Here is a 14,839-nt window from a genome sequence, read left to right on the forward strand (position 1 = left end):
GGAATAGCTGTGCCACCAGCCGCCAATCCCGCCAGTAGCCTGTAGCAGGATATGCATGCGGTTGTGTACTGTCTCTATGTAGTGTTGGCCGTGCGGAGGCGCGCGGCGGCGGGAGTGTCCATGGCCGTCGTCATGCCTGTAGACTCCGCCTCGGGGCCAATGTCTAACCTCTCATCGACCTTCTTCTTCTCGTTGGCTGTCTTCCTTGCCGCTTTGCGCCTCTTGAGGATATTAACGATCTCGCGGAGGATGCCAACGACTATGGACACGCCAATGGGCGCGAAGAGGGGCGTGTACACAGCAAACTTGTGTTGGTCAGGCTGATGTCAGCTTATGAAACCTCTCAAGCGAGCTCACGAAATACAGCAGGCCCATCATCGAGGGGTCAAAGAATGCCTCATTCGCAAGGCCCACAGCGTCGCGGGAGAGCACGAAAGCGTTGAGTGGGGACATGTCCTGTGCCGTGTCTGGTAGCTGTCGTCAGTTGTATCTACTTCAATTAGCTGTCTTACCTCCTCAAGTCGCCGCACCGCGCCGAGCACTTTGTCCCGCACGCCGGAGCCCAGCTGCATCTCCTTAATCTTGTCGACGAGACGCACGATACCACCGAGCGTCTTGCGTCCCTCGGCGGCGTTCTCAGCCATCCGGACGCGGAGGATTGTGTCGAGCTGCCACACGGTGAGAGGATCGCGCAATCCGCGCTGCGCCCGCGTCTTACCACCTTTGGGTACCGTCTCAGGGCAGGGATGCAGCTTATCGAACAGGGCTGGGAGCGAGAGGAGGCCGTACAGGTGCTCCGTGAACTGCTTGAAGGGTCGGTCGAGCGCGTCGAGAGAGAGAGTGTATGCGCCTGCTTCGGCAGGCGGGTTGAGGAGGACCACGGACCCGAACTGCGGAATGAGGAAGGATGTCGCGTTCGCACTCAGCCGTAATGGAGCGTGTTGTGCGCTCGGGACGAAGAGGAGGAACTTGAGGACGGGGTTGTTCGTGCTGAGCGAGTCCAGCGTCCAGCGCTCGCTCACGAACATCTTCATTCCGTCCTCATCGACGACCCATCCCTCTTCGTCATGGGTGGGCTCGAATGCCAAGGGCGCGTGGTAAAGCACCTGGCTCTCGACGGAGAAGTTAAAGACGGGTGCGAGAGGCTCCAGGTGGGGCAGGATGTGGTCTGCGTGAGCTACAATTTCAGAACCAGCTTACCACGGAGGGCGCCATCGATGTCCCATCCGTCGACGAACGCGCCGTCCGCCGCATCCTCGTTGACGACGACGAACGAGAGCGTGATGTTCGGGCTGTAGGCTAGTGCGCGGTTGGCAAGCGGCGGGAGGTGTGAGGGAAGGAGGTTGTGGATAGCGTTAACTAGCGCGATCTTGTAGTGTCCTTGGGTTAGCTGCCGCTCGGGATCAGCTAACATACGCTTGAGGTTCAGGTCCGACACCATCGACGGATGAATGGGAATCACTACTGTTCCGGGCTGCACGTCGGCTGTCCCATACGAGGTCTGGACGTAGGGCTCAAGCGGCCAGTCCGCTTTCGCCGACTCCGAGACTTCGATATGCACGCGATGCGAGGCGCTCTTCGGCCCGTTCGTTACCATATCCCACCGCCTGGTACCACGCACATCCGGGCGATCGCGGCCGAGCATCCCGTCCACGCCCTTGATGACCTCGGTCGCGAGCGCGTCGAGCTTGGTGGCCGTTGGGAAGTCTGCGCGCCCGGCGGGCGCCTTGGGGAACGCGGCGTCGTTGCCAGTCAGCGAGATGAGGGTGCTTATCACTGGGTCCTGGAGTTAGTGCCTACTTAGGGAGAGTCGCACCCCTTGGCTTTCGAGAGCCGCGATGCGCGCGACAGGGAGGGGAAGGCGGACGATGGACGTGGTGGCCCACCACCACGGACTGGCGAGGGCGATGAAGAGGGGAAAGCAGAGCATAACGGCCCATCGCCGCGTACGTGTCGGATTGATGGCCGCTATGAGGGGAGCGGCGTCCCGTGGTGGATCCTCCTCTGGCATGGTTGAGTAATGAGCGATGTGATGATGATGACGAGCAATATGCTGGCGTGCATCAACTTGTTGTCAGCGCGGTGGAGGTCAATGACAGGAAGGAATGGCCAGAGGTTTAAGTAGGCTATGAAAACACAATAAGCACTGTAATGGTTATAGGGAAGCAGTTTGTAAACTCTAGGGAAATCCTCGTTTCAGCGCGCTCTCGCTACAGCCAGTCTCCTCTAGCTTGAGTGTTCGAGCCCCACCAAATCCTCATAGATTTGCGCTGGTTCAGTCTCGGTAATCACGCCAGTTACCTCCGGGTGCAGACAGGCCGGCAACGGATCAGTCTGGCTGGTATGGCATTCAAGCTCCAAGAGAATAGGACAGCTGTAAGCGCGCAGGGCGAGCCCGGCAAGTTGCAACTTTTTGACTTTTGCCTGCTTGACCAACTCGAGTGCTGAGCGTCTGCAATATTTTGCAGGTATGCATATATTGCAATAGTTTCGATGGAACTGGGCTTGTGAGTTTGTGAGACATATCGTTGGGCGGAGCTGAGGTGACAGAGCCGTCCTAATCCAGTTTGTAATATCCCCTAATCGGCAAATCGCCACCTAAATCACGTGATGTCACGCTCAGATTTCTGATCGTCACATAGCGATGTGAATGTTATTGACTTTCATCCAACATCTAAAACCATGGGCCTCACCAAGAAGAAGGCCGCGCGTAAGACTGCCAAGAAGGAAAAGGCGGCGTCCGCGTCAGCAACCGACGTCCCTTCTTTGCTGGGTGAGTCCTCTCCCTTCCTGCGCTGACAGCAGACAAGGCGAACGTCCTCCTCGCTCAGTCCAACTTTGACCTTGCCATCAAGTTCCTGGAACGGGCTCTCGAGCTCGAGCCTGGTAACCTTGAGGCGCGCGAGCTGGCTGGGGTTGCTGAGCTTGAGGGAGGTGACGTGGACCGTGGCCGCGCTCACCTTCTCCACCTCTTCCCCCCACACGCCGCCGCGAACCCCGACTCCCCGAGCCCCTACCTCTACCTGGCGCAGACGGCAGACGGACCCGAGGAGGCTTTAGGGTACTACTCTACCGCGACGGCGATGATTGAGAACGCCCTGAACGCTAAGGGCAAGGGGCGGGCTGGCGAGGAGGACGAGGAGGAGCTCCGCAAGATGGCGCTGACGGCGATCGTTGCCATGATCGAGATCTGGATGAGCGACTTGTGGTGAGTGCGCAAAGGGGAGCTCAGCTTTCGGCATCTGATGAGCTAACACCAGTTTCGAAGAGGCCGCGTCGAGTAACTGCGACGGCCTGGTCGCGCGGGCACTGTCCATCTCACCCAACGACCCAGAAGCGCTCATGGCCCTGGCGTCTATTCGGATGAGCCAGAGCAAGTTCGACGACGCAAAGGAGGTGGTCCTCAAGATCTACCGCGACATGGAAGGGCGGGATCCCTGTGAGTCTATACCACATTCGTCCAGTTCCCTGTCGTTCATTTAGCTGACGACAGTCGATCCCATGCTTCCGCCCTTGCCGGTGCGGCTGCAGTTCACTCGTCTCCTCCTCGAGCACGGGCTGCACATGGAGGCGTTGGACGTCATCACGACGGGACGCGAGGAGGACAGTCTCGAGGTCGAGAGCGCATACCTTGAGGGCTGGACGTGGCACCTGCGTGCCCAGACGCTCGAGGAGGCACCCACTCAAAACTGGGCGGATATGGATGACGACGAGGAGCCGATGAACGCCGACGAGTGCTATGCCGAGTCTCTCCGGGCCCTCCTCGAGGCCGCCAAGCTGTTCACAGAGCAGGACTACCCAGACGAGGGCATCGGCTCTCATCTCCAAGAACTCATTGGAGGCCTGCAGAAGCGCGGCGTCAAGCCGGCCGTGCATGCGGTGGAGGACGAGGGGGAGGACGACGGCGACGTGGAGATGTCTTAGAGGATCCGACGAGTTATTCATTAATGCTTCTTATGCTAGCTAGTGTACAACAAGCCCGGCTGCTCGGTCATGAAGATGCCGCCTTGGCCTTCTTCATCTCCGTGATGGTTGCGCGTGCGTGCGCACGCTCCACCTCGTTCGCCCACCAGTCCCGCATATCTTGGCTCAGCCCGATACGCTGTGTCGATGGCTGTGAGAGCATCTCGAGAGTGCGCCTGAACTTGCGGATCTGGCGTGAGCTCGTGTGGGAAAAAATAACGGGGACGATGGCTCAACGTCGACGAAGACAGCCAAATCTACCCCGACCCACCTGGAACTCAACAGCGGTAAAGTCGCGCGACGTCAGGGGCGGGTGGTGGAAGTTGTATCGGAGGTGGATGAGGAACGCCTGGCGCTGATCCTGCTGTCAGCTCGGATGTCGATCTCTCTAAGCTCACCGGCGCCTTGGACATTGCGTTCCTCACGCCTCTGCTGTTAGCTTTCTCAGACACTACAGGAGCTACGCACTGTCTATACAGCTCGATGACCTCTTTCTGCAGCCCGGTTCGCGCCATTGTGAGTATGGTCGCAAAGTCGGCGCGGCGGATTTCAGTGATTTCAGTGGGTTCGAGAAGACGACCTCCACTCCCACGTGCCCTTTTATCCAACCCCCACTTAGTCCCGGTGACGCGCGTCCTTGACACCTAGACCATTGCTCATGAACAACAGCTAGATACATCGATCCACAGTTCGTCTTGTTACCACTTTCCCCGACCAGACGACATCATGGACACTCTCGTAGCCAACATTGCGCACCCACCAACCGCGCGTCAATCCAATGGCGAGGACGAGCACTCGCCCGCGACGTGGGGCAGCATGGGTGGGTTCGGCAACCTCGACGCCAGCGGCGCTGTGAGCGGCATGACTGTGCCCGCCGTTCCCGACGTGAGTACCGCACAGGATAGCTACATCATCATTGCGGTCAGCTAACCTCAGCCCCTCGCTTTTCTCTCGTTGCACACCGACTCGATGTCGACCAACCCTCAGGCCAAGATCAAGCTGGCGCACGGCACGACCACCCTCGCGTTCCGCTTCAAGGGCGGTATTATTGTCGCTGTTGACTCTCGAGCCACTGCTGGCAGCTACATTGGTGTGTCAGCTGCACAGCAGGTATGACTAGGCAAAGCTGACAGCAGCTTCCGGGACCGTCAAGAAGGTCATTGAGATCAACCCTTACCTTCTCGGAACCATGGCCGGTGGTGCTGCCGACTGCCAGTATTGGTGAGCTGACCAGTCCGCGAGGCAGCTGACAACCAGGGAGACATATCTCGGAATGCAGTGCCGTCTGCACGAGCTACGAAACAAGGAGCGTATCTCGGTCGCGGCGGCCAGCAAGATCCTCTCGAACATCGTGTACCAGTACAAGGGAATGGGGTTGAGCATGGTGCGTGGGCATTCACGAGCCGCTAGAGTCGCATCATGTAGCTGACAACAGGGCACTATGATCTGCGGCTGGGACAAGACCGTGAGTATATCAGGTGGATCTTGGTAGATGAGCTAACCCCAGGGTCCCGCTCTCTTCTACGTCGACTCGGACGGGCAGCGCCTCAAGGGCGACCTATTCTCTGTCGGCTCGGGTTCGACGTACGCGTACGGTGTACTTGACCAGGGCTACTCGTGGGACCTGTCGGACGAGGACGCACAGGAGCTTGGTCGTCGCTCGATCTGTGCCGCCGGCCACCGCGACGCATACTCTGGTAACTCTATTAACCTATACCATGTGCGCGAGAACGGCTGGGAGTTCATCGGTAAGCTACTCCGAGTAAAGGAGGCTGACGACAGACAACTACGACCTCAGCGAACTGTGGTACAAGTATTCGAAGGAGAAGATGGACAAGGTCGCTGCGGCGCAGGGCGAGGCGATTGCTGTTGAGTAGACCATGTATGCATAGAACCGATGAGATGACAGTACCGGCAGCTGGTGCATGTGCAGCCTTATGTTGTGAGGTTTGTGGCTATGAAGACGATGGCTGGGGTGGTATGGACGGAAGCAATTTACATCACTAACGAACTGGAACTCGACAACAGTAGTTGGAACAAGTCAAATCCACCCATCCACCATGTCGGCAGCGTCATCGCCGCCCTTCAGCGAAAGTGCGTCTCAGCGTCTCAGCTTCTATGTATGTAGTCACAGCTGACAGCAGATGCACTCAACCGCTTCCGCATAACGCATCCCGACCAGACCCGCAGCCTGGCGCGGCGTCTAAACCGTCTCCCTCACCTCCCCCAAACCAACCTCGAGGCGAAGAACGACGCCGAGACCGAAGTCGAGATTGCGCGTCTTGAGGCGCAGCGCTGGAAGTTCGGCGTCGAGCGGACCCTCGCGACGGTCGCGGCGCTCGACAGGCAGCGGGACGAGTACACCAGCAAGACGGCTGATACTGGTACGTACCTTCCTCGCATTATCACCTTCCCTCTTGCCATCACCATACCCGTTTTGTCTCGTCCATCTTGTTTTCCTGCTCATTTCCTTGTCTCCTTCCTCTTTTCCTGCTCATCTCCTTGTCTCCTTCCTCTTCGCATCGTTTCCCCACTCTCCGCAACATACGCCATCCCCTACCCACGCGCACATCTTCGCCGCCGCCGTTGGACCGCCTCTCGCGCGAGGAACTTGCACTGCTGGATCCAGCGAGCGCTATTTCACGCGGCGAGAGACCACGATTGGGCCGGATCTCGCGTGGCAAGCGGCTGCTGCTGGACCGCATCTCCGAGTGATCTGAAAGACCACTCATCGACTGCTTGTCCCGGCAACCTTGGCGTTCCCCCCCATCATCACCCAGCCAACCCGCGCCACAGGAACTGACAACAGTCAGTCGCACCGAGGAGCTTCGGCGGATTATTGCGGCGGAGAAGGAGCAGCTCGCTCGCGAACAGGCCGAGCGTGACTACCGCATGCGGTGCGACGACGTCGCCAGGAAGATTCAGGCTCGCGGCAAGACGCGTGCTGAGCTCCAAGCGTGAGTCACCAACCTTCCTCACCTTCTTCGTACTCTGACCGTACTACGGCTGGGACGATATTACTCTAGCTGACCACAGCGAAATCGAAGCTCTCGAAGCCTCGATCGTCGAGCACCGCGAGGGATTCGACGCTGTCCTGGATGTCGCGCGGCGGCGCGTCGAGACGTTCACTCGTATCGGCAGCCTCATGGAAGAATGCCGCGCCCTCAAGATGCCACAGTTCGATGACGAGGCACCAGAGGCCGCGCGCGAGTCCAACCCCGAGCCGAAGCTCAAGCCTACTGCCCTTCCCTTCCAGCCGCGCGTGAGCGGAGCTAACGCTGCGCCAACTCGCGCCGCATCTCCGGCTGTGCGTAACCCCGCTCCCGCACCCGGATCGCGCACGCCTGCAGCTACTCATGGCCATGGCCTGCCAGCACGTCCCGCGTCGCGCTCTGGCCAGCGTTACACTACTCGTCCAACTTTACCACAGCGTCCCGGCGGCTCGCGTACCATTCCGGGTCTTGAGGACGGCGAAGTCGGGGAGGAGGACGGTGAGGTGAAGGAGAACGGGAAACGGCGTGCCGCGGATGAGGTGGGCAGAAACACGCGCCAGCGGAGGTAGTGTTGTAGCCTAGTGTATTATAGCATGATAGACACTCTTTTTGAGAGTTGTGAGCCCTATATAATTGAGGAAGAACGCGGCGAGAGGTTGAGAACGACTTGATCGACGGGGTTTCTCCAACCAGATTTGTATAGCGCTTTGAGGTGATCCGCCCCAGTCTGACTTCAAAGCACTTGCATGCCATAGACTTGAACAGGGCTACGCGTTGTGAAACGTGCGCCAGTTGTCAACTTCTCCACTGTACCAGACTCTCACTGTATCACAGCGCTGTCAGGCTGGATTCTGAACGGTGCTGTCCCATTTTTGCTGGTCACCGAACTCAAGTTTGTCTCATGATCTCAAGAGCAACAGTTGCAGTCAGAGATAGCAAACGTGCTCCAAAGTAGCAGAACGAAGTAGTGATACATACTGCTGAGTTGTATGTTCCGCTATACGCTATACTCTATGACGTCCGTTGTTCAGTACCGTCTCGGCCCGCCGCGATTCGACCCGTGCGATCCACCGTACCCTCCTCTTTGTGCGCCACCTCCGTATCCGCTTGAGTTCCGGCTAAAGTTGGAAGGAGGAGCGCCGTATGGCGGCTGCTGGTAGGCTCTGTTGCCACCTTGGCCGCCGCCATATGCGCCGCCTCCGTAGCCACCTTGGCCGCCATACCCACCGCCACCGTAGCCACCTTGGCCACCTTGACCGCCCTGGCCACCATATGCCCCCCCTCCATAACTGCCACCACCACCACCACCGTAACCTCCCCCGCCACTGTAGCCACCACCGTAGCCACCATAGCCACCGCCCGCTCCGCCACCGTACGCAGCGGTCGGTTGGGGCTGGCCGTGCGGGTTGCGGCCTCCCCCATAACCACCACCGCCTCGGTACCCTCCTCCGCCGTAGCCACCGCCCTGGCTGTAGCCACCGGCACCTGCGTAGCTCGGGGCACCGCCGCCATACGGCGTCTGACCATAGCCGCCACTGGGCGGTCCACGACCGCCACGGGCATGGCCTGGGCCTCCGCCGTGTCCTCCGTGTCCGCGGTTGCCGCCGCCACCACGGTGTCCAGGGCCTTGTCTCCTCTCGTGTCCTCCGCGGCGCGTCCAGTCGCGGTCCGACTCAGTGAGCTTGGGCAGCCCTGGCCGATAGCTTGGAAGGATGGCCGAGCGATGGCGGTGCAGCTGGCGTGGGAAGTAGTAGCTCACCGAGAGCGAGTTGTTGTTGACAAGGTCAGGGCACTCCTTGATTGACGGGAGAGGCGTGTCCATGCTCGCGCCCGGTACGCAGTTGGGGTCGGTGAGGAACGAGCCGGTGATGCCAAGCGACTGTTGGGGGTTGATGGGGATAAGCTTTGGCCTCTTGCCCTCCTCAGGCTTGACGCTGTACGCCTTGGCGAAGGGTTCAAAGAGGGCATTCTCTTCTGCGATGAACATGATGTTGTCGCCCAAAGAGTTACGACGCTTCTCGTCCTCCGTGAGCTCGTTTTCCTTGCTTTCGAGGGCAGTGAGGAGACGGGTCTGGTCAATGAAAGGTAACAGAGCAACGCCCTGCCACTGCATCTTTTTGCCGTTCATGTCGATCTCAAAGTCCTCGGGATAGAAATCGAGAATGGTCGAATTCTCGTCGATCATGAGTGTCTGCAGAGGAGCCGGGAGGTGGATGCGACTTGCAGCAGGGAAGACGCCAAGCAGTTGAGCAAACGGCTTGAACGGCCCGGCGACCTTGAACTTGATGTCGAAGCTACCGACGTTGTGGAAGTCTTGCGCGAACGGCGCGTAATGGTACGGGTAGTACCAGTCCCATGCGGGAACACCCTGGTAGTAATACTCGAGAACCCAACAGAGGCCCTCCATGTATGCGTGTGTGATCCTGGCGTCAACTCTATTCATTTGGCACTTCCAAACAAAACTCACTCGCTGATGAACTTGGTGTCGGACAACTCGACACCGAACTTCTGGCGGTAGTAACGCTCACGGTAACCAGGCTCCCACAGGCGCACAGTGTCCTCGTAATCAACCGTCCCGTCTGGGTTGACCTTGAGCTTCTTTTTGGATACGTGCTCGTCGCCTGGATTGGCCGGCGCTTCCTCCTCATCCTCATCTTCTTCATCTTGCTCGCCATCCAGCTTCCGGGCCTTGCGCTGCCCACTAGTGTCACCGCGCTTTTTCCTCTTGCCACCAGACTGGACGTCGTCATCCTCGTCCTCGTCATCCTCATCCCCCTCGTGCTCCTCGTTGTCAAGGTCTGTCCCCTCGTCGCCGTTCTCCGGCTTCTCCTCCATGGACTCGTCCATCTCCTGGGACGAATCTTTAGGCGCCTCGTCGCCCTCCAGCTCAGCTCTGAGCTTGTCGGCAGCAGACATGTTGGCCATACGTATGGCCTTGCGGTTCTTGACAATGTCCGCATTGCTCCCGCCCATGGCAGCCAGACCTGCCTTTAACGACTCAGCCTGCTGTTGGTATGTGAGCTTCTTGCCGGGTTTGAACGCTGGCTTGGCTGGCTCCGCAGACTCGGCTGGCGCCGTGTCGAAACCAGGCCGCGTCGGCAATGACGGATGCAAACGTCCACCACGAGCAGTGTCAGAAGCCGAGACAGCGACATAGTCTTGTCCATTCAACTGCATGGATCCGGGGTCGTCCGTGACACCGTTCTCTCGGTCCTGTCTGTCGTGCTCCTGCTTTCGACGGTGGTTCTCGCGACTCTTCTGTCTGTCCTCATCTGCACGAGTTAGTCGCAATCAATCCAATCGAACTCACCCTCCTTGCGCTTCTGGAAGATCGAGTCCTCGCGGGAGGCGAGGCCCTCGAGAATAAGCTGAGCACGGTCGAGATTGACTTTGCCGTGGTTCGTAAGATATCCACCCATGCGCGGCAGCTCGTTACGCCAAATTTCGAGAAGCTTGTCGATAGCACCCTCACGAATCTCAAGGGAAGGCAGGTGCGGTAGGAAATCGTTGCCGACGAAGAAGATCATGAAGATCCAGTCATCAATAGCGAGTTCAGGATCAAAGTGGAACGGAACGTTTGGGACGTTGAGTTCAACTGCAAGATACTCGCGCAGCACATTGACGTCGAGCCAGATGAACGGCTTGGGGTCGACAGGTACAGCCTTTTCCACTTCGTTGGGATCCTTGACCTTCTTGGGCTGCTTACAGTTGGCCTTGATGTGGCCAACTTTGCCACAGTTGCCGCACGTCTGCGGCCCCTTGTTCCCCCCCTGCGCAAATACGTCCTCACGAAGGATGCGGAAGATCGGCTCGTGGGTTGCCAGGCCAAGCATGATGAGGTCGGCATCCAAGCCGTACATGGCGTGGCTGGTGTTGGCGTTCCAAGTCGGGTGGGAGCGCTGGCGGCGGATCCAGTCGACAATCTTGTGCTCTCCCTCGCCGGGGACCGATGCGTCCGAGATGATGACCTTGAGCTGGGAATGTTAGAAGGAATTATATGCACCGACTCACGTCTTTCCATCCGGGGTCGGTGCTAAGCTTGGTAGCCACCCAGTATTTTAAGCTCTTGGACAGGAGGTCCATGAAGGGTGTGCCTGGCGTGATGGCATTCGAGTCCCATGCCTTCTTATTCTTGGTCTCTTCGGAGACGGCGTGGCCCATGGCCTCGTACATCTTGATGGCCTCCTGGCGTTCAATCTCCTTCTCCTGCGCCTCCTGCGCGGAACGGAAACGACGCGAACGCTGCTGGTTCATCTTGGCGCGCGGAGCGACACCGTCAATAGCCATCATGAGTACCTTGCGGGGCCGGGCCATGTTGACGACACGCTCAGTGTACCTGAACACCTCGACCATCATCTCCTCCTCGGTCTCGGGCGCGGGGCGGCCCTCGGGGTGTGTACACGGATGGACGATACCATTCATGTCAACTGCATGTTAGCTACAGCCTTAGGAGAGCCGCTTACGATACAGGTTGTCGACTTCAAACCCGTTGGGGTTCTCCGACTCGTAGCGGACGGGGACCTCGATGATCTCGCCGTCATCTTTGCGGATCTTGGTCGGGGTGTCTTCCTGGACGCGGTAGACGATCTTGGGGTACTTCTTGGACAGCCACCTGAAGAGAGCGGGAACACCCTGTAGCGCGTCAGCATTTGCTGTAACATTTGAAATTTGCCACCCGGCACGCACCATGGTTGAGGTCTTGTGACGATGGGAAGAGCCCGGGATGGGGCGAAAGTCGATAAATTACACTGGCTTGTCCATGGGCCGCAGGGCGGAAGAGACCAGGACGTCACGTATACGGCTGTGATGTCGTGAGGAGTATGGGTATCTCACGCAAGGAGTGGTAGAGTGGATGGATGAAAGTGAAGGGGAAAGTTGAATGAGTTGATGGAGCACAGACAAGGGAGTGGAGGAAGATGTGATGTGATCCTGCCAAAGAGTCAAAAGAGTCAAAAGAGTCAAATCCTAATGGGTGTAAATTATCCAGCCTTTTTTACTTAGCCCGTGTTCACACTCACCCCGAAACCATTGGGCCCCACGTTGTTGTCACCCTGATGAGGGAATCCCCCAGCTCCCCAGATATGGCAGAACGCGTCCACGTTGCTTCATCGCATATTACAACCCTCGTAACCTTCCTCCAACATCTCGCAAGATTCCAAGCATGCAAACACACCGCATACCCGACATGGGTACTGTCTGGGGCCAGTTTGAGATACTGGCTCACCGAGTTCTCAAGCCGTACCGCAAGCTGAACAAGAAGAGCAAGGTAAGTTGCCAAGGGTACTACTACACAGCAGGTTCTGACCCTAGGCAACATTATGGTGCGCATTAAAACGCTCCGTGCTGCGCGTGCTGATGACAGGACGGTGCTATTGATCAACGGCCTGATTATCGCGGCCATCATCATTATTACGCCTAAGCGCATCGGGCACTGGTTCAACAACCTGGCGGCCCAGTTGAAGGATATGGGATTTCTGGGCATGGTCTTAATCACCCTCGGTGTCGGTGAGTAACCGGGCGCAATGGTGCTGAACGGCTCAGTCGCGTCGTCCCACCCGCCAATGTTCGGCTTCTCCGCGTGCATGACCATGATAGGGTTCGCATATGGCCTGTGGTTCGGCATCTTCCTCGGGAGCATTGCGTCGCTACTCGGCGCGGCGGTTGCCTGGTTCTCAATTCGCGTAGGTAACGGCAGTTGACTTGACCTAACAGGCAGCACTTCTTCCTGGACTGGATGCGCAAGTTCGGTGCAAGTAAGAGTAAGCAATGGGAAGCATTCGGCTGCGTCATGAGGGACAAGGGCCTGCCACTCGTCATCATGATCAGATGGTGCCCGCTCCCTTGGGCGATTGGTAATGGCCTCTTCGCTGTGAGTCAGCGAGATGGGCAAGACGAAAGCGTGCGCGCGCTGACAGCAGTCCATTGATAGCGTCGAGCTCAGCCACTTCATGATCGCCAACCTCGCGTTCATCCCCCGTCTCGCCATTCCTGTGTTCATTGGATCTAGGCTCAACTCGCTCAGCGACGACAAGGACGACAAGCCAGACCCGCTGCGTCTCTGGCTCAACCTTGGATCAATTGCACTTTCCATCGTAATCTCCATCGGGACAGGTACTCTCATCTACCGCCTTACCCTAAGCGAGATGCGCCGCATTGAACACGTTGGCCACCCAGACGAGGGCGAGCTTGCAGCGGAAGCGTTCGAAAGTACGGCCCTTTTGGGGGACTTCAGCGATGATGAGGTAGCCGAGGAGCTCGTCCCAAGTCCGCAGCAGGTATAGGCTACAAGCGCCATCTCCTCCCAGACAACCCCAAGTATAGACATCAATAGACGGATGGACAGATGTACACTGTATCCCCAGCAATCACAACCCCAAAAAACGTACAAGCACAGGCAATTTATGCGAATGTATGTATCGCTCTACGTCTGCTGCAAAGCCCTACGAGTACCAGTTGAGGAAGAGGAGCGAGAATGTAGCGCCGATGAGGAAGACGAGGAGCATGAAACGCGCCTCCCCGCTCCTCTCTTTGGCTCTCTTGAGCTGCTTGTTCGCCTTGCCCATCTCCGAGACGCTACCAACAGCCTCGTCGTACAGCCGGTCGATGATCTCGGTCTGCTGGACGAGATGGCGCACGAGCTCAGTCTGCATGGCGCTGATCTCGAGCAGGCTCTTCTCGGCCGCGAGGACCGACGACAATTGACTCTCCATATGTTCGAGAAGCGCGTTGTTCTCCGACTCAAACTGCTGCAGCTGGTGGGCCGACAGCTGTTCTTCGATCGCGGGCTCGTCCGCAGGCGTAATGTTGAGCGCAGCCGCGGGCACGGGCATGGGCCCGTTCGAGCGCTCGGCAGCGACTTGGAGCTGGGCTGCCTCACGCGTTGCCCCGCCTCCAAGCGTGCGGTTACGTTCGTCCCTCCTCTTCGCACGCTCTTCCTGCATGTTGGTCTGTGTCGCCGACAGCTTGGCCAGCATGTCGTTCAACGTCCAGATGATGGTGCCACGGTGCGCCGCGATCAGAGGCTCAGCGTCCTCTTCCTTTGGTGGTGCGAGTGAGGGCAACCAGTTGAAGATTGCTGGTGGTGGCGGCGCGACCTTGTCCTTGCGTGCTGCCGTTAGCGAGGGAGGTTAACACTCTCACCCTTCTCGTCTACTTCTAGCGTCGTGACCCGATCCCGACATCGCCGCAGGATCATCTTGGCCCGCACCTCGATCTCGTCGCGCTCCCGCTCGGATAAGTACTTGGTCCCTTCAAAGCGGTGCAACTCGTCTTCGTCTCCGTTGGCAGCCGAGGTCCGTCCCCGCCGTGAGAGTGGTGGAGGTTCCGTCGTAGACAGGTATGGCTTCCGAACCGCCTTTAGCAAGCGACCCAGATCAGAAAGATGGCCGTACTGGAGTCAGATTGAAACTCCTGCCAGCTCACAATCTGGTAAGCCTCCTTGAGGAAGCCGTCATCTTCTGCCGCTTGCTGTTGTCTGTGTCGAGAGCTGGCGCGGCTGTGAGGACGCGACGACACAGGTGAACTGCTGGCAGACTTTGATCCTTCGGAAATAAGCTGGCGGAACGTGCCTGTTTGGTCAACGTAGACCATAGTTGGCGCGGTGAGTGTTGGGTTGAGACGAGTGGTGACAACAAAGGTCAATCAATGCAAGGTGGTCGAAAGTCAAGTCGTCATGACCAGGTGGAGGCCATGAAGACGTGTGTCATTGATTTTCCCACGGTCGACGCTTGATTTCATGTTGACCTTTATGCGCCTCATGAATTGCCCAAATGTGTCTGGCGTTTCTGATGGCTAGGAAACTAGTTCTGCCCAGTTACCCGGACGCCACCGCCGCCTACCGAGCTGCCAGCCACACTTCTGATTTTCACGCAGCGACAAGCCAG

General features: G+C 58.2%; 8 protein-coding genes across 8 annotated transcripts; 4 read left to right on the forward strand and 4 right to left on the reverse strand.

Annotated features, from left to right (window-relative positions):
- Positions 1 to 74: 74 nt before the first annotated feature.
- Positions 75 to 2,011, reverse strand: GPI17 (uncharacterized protein; the record flags this gene model as incomplete). The annotated part of the gene is made up of 6 exons (XM_060600868.1): positions 75 to 320; positions 358 to 474; positions 513 to 1,168; positions 1,201 to 1,380; positions 1,417 to 1,783; positions 1,817 to 2,011. 6 exons carry the CDS (start codon positions 2,009 to 2,011, stop codon positions 75 to 77), a joined length of 1,761 nt encoding a protein of 586 aa, XP_060457419.1.
- Positions 2,012 to 2,682: 671 nt separating this feature from the next.
- CcaverHIS019_0409750 (uncharacterized protein) lies at positions 2,683 to 3,924 on the forward strand (the record flags this gene model as incomplete). The annotated part of the gene is made up of 4 exons (XM_060600869.1): positions 2,683 to 2,773; positions 2,806 to 3,208; positions 3,261 to 3,439; positions 3,494 to 3,924. 4 exons carry the CDS (start codon positions 2,683 to 2,685, stop codon positions 3,922 to 3,924), a joined length of 1,104 nt encoding a protein of 367 aa, XP_060457420.1.
- A 67-nt stretch (positions 3,925 to 3,991) lies between these two features.
- CcaverHIS019_0409760 (uncharacterized protein) lies at positions 3,992 to 4,478 on the reverse strand (the record flags this gene model as incomplete). The annotated part of the gene is made up of 4 exons (XM_060600870.1): positions 3,992 to 4,153; positions 4,235 to 4,324; positions 4,362 to 4,392; positions 4,432 to 4,478. The coding sequence occupies 4 exons, from the start codon at positions 4,476 to 4,478 to the stop codon at positions 3,992 to 3,994; spliced, it is 330 nt and encodes a 109-aa protein (XP_060457421.1).
- A 211-nt stretch (positions 4,479 to 4,689) lies between these two features.
- On the forward strand, positions 4,690 to 5,840 carry PRE2 (uncharacterized protein; the record flags this gene model as incomplete). The annotated part of the gene is made up of 7 exons (XM_060600871.1): positions 4,690 to 4,848; positions 4,900 to 5,053; positions 5,100 to 5,184; positions 5,221 to 5,347; positions 5,399 to 5,428; positions 5,471 to 5,711; positions 5,746 to 5,840. 7 exons carry the CDS (start codon positions 4,690 to 4,692, stop codon positions 5,838 to 5,840), a joined length of 891 nt encoding a protein of 296 aa, XP_060457422.1.
- Positions 5,841 to 6,023: 183 nt separating this feature from the next.
- CcaverHIS019_0409780 (uncharacterized protein) lies at positions 6,024 to 7,525 on the forward strand (the record flags this gene model as incomplete). Its single annotated transcript, XM_060600872.1, has 4 exons — positions 6,024 to 6,057; positions 6,108 to 6,347; positions 6,773 to 6,920; positions 7,000 to 7,525. The coding sequence occupies 4 exons, from the start codon at positions 6,024 to 6,026 to the stop codon at positions 7,523 to 7,525; spliced, it is 948 nt and encodes a 315-aa protein (XP_060457423.1).
- A 458-nt stretch (positions 7,526 to 7,983) lies between these two features.
- On the reverse strand, positions 7,984 to 11,645 carry RAT1 (uncharacterized protein; the record flags this gene model as incomplete). Its single annotated transcript, XM_060600873.1, has 6 exons — positions 7,984 to 9,379; positions 9,424 to 10,228; positions 10,267 to 10,930; positions 10,968 to 11,383; positions 11,420 to 11,588; positions 11,643 to 11,645. The coding sequence occupies 6 exons, from the start codon at positions 11,643 to 11,645 to the stop codon at positions 7,984 to 7,986; spliced, it is 3,453 nt and encodes a 1,150-aa protein (XP_060457424.1).
- Positions 11,646 to 12,141: 496 nt separating this feature from the next.
- On the forward strand, positions 12,142 to 13,237 carry TVP38 (uncharacterized protein; the record flags this gene model as incomplete). The annotated part of the gene is made up of 6 exons (XM_060600874.1): positions 12,142 to 12,222; positions 12,267 to 12,277; positions 12,319 to 12,461; positions 12,498 to 12,637; positions 12,673 to 12,825; positions 12,875 to 13,237. 6 exons carry the CDS (start codon positions 12,142 to 12,144, stop codon positions 13,235 to 13,237), a joined length of 891 nt encoding a protein of 296 aa, XP_060457425.1.
- Positions 13,238 to 13,396: 159 nt separating this feature from the next.
- CcaverHIS019_0409810 (uncharacterized protein) lies at positions 13,397 to 14,546 on the reverse strand (the record flags this gene model as incomplete). The annotated part of the gene is made up of 3 exons (XM_060600875.1): positions 13,397 to 14,064; positions 14,097 to 14,346; positions 14,379 to 14,546. The coding sequence occupies 3 exons, from the start codon at positions 14,544 to 14,546 to the stop codon at positions 13,397 to 13,399; spliced, it is 1,086 nt and encodes a 361-aa protein (XP_060457426.1).
- Between the last annotated feature and the right edge of the window lie 293 nt (positions 14,547 to 14,839).

This window comes from Cutaneotrichosporon cavernicola (assembly GCF_030864355.1).
Source record: "Cutaneotrichosporon cavernicola HIS019 DNA, chromosome: 4".
NCBI lineage: Eukaryota > Fungi > Basidiomycota > Tremellomycetes > Trichosporonales > Trichosporonaceae > Cutaneotrichosporon > Cutaneotrichosporon cavernicola.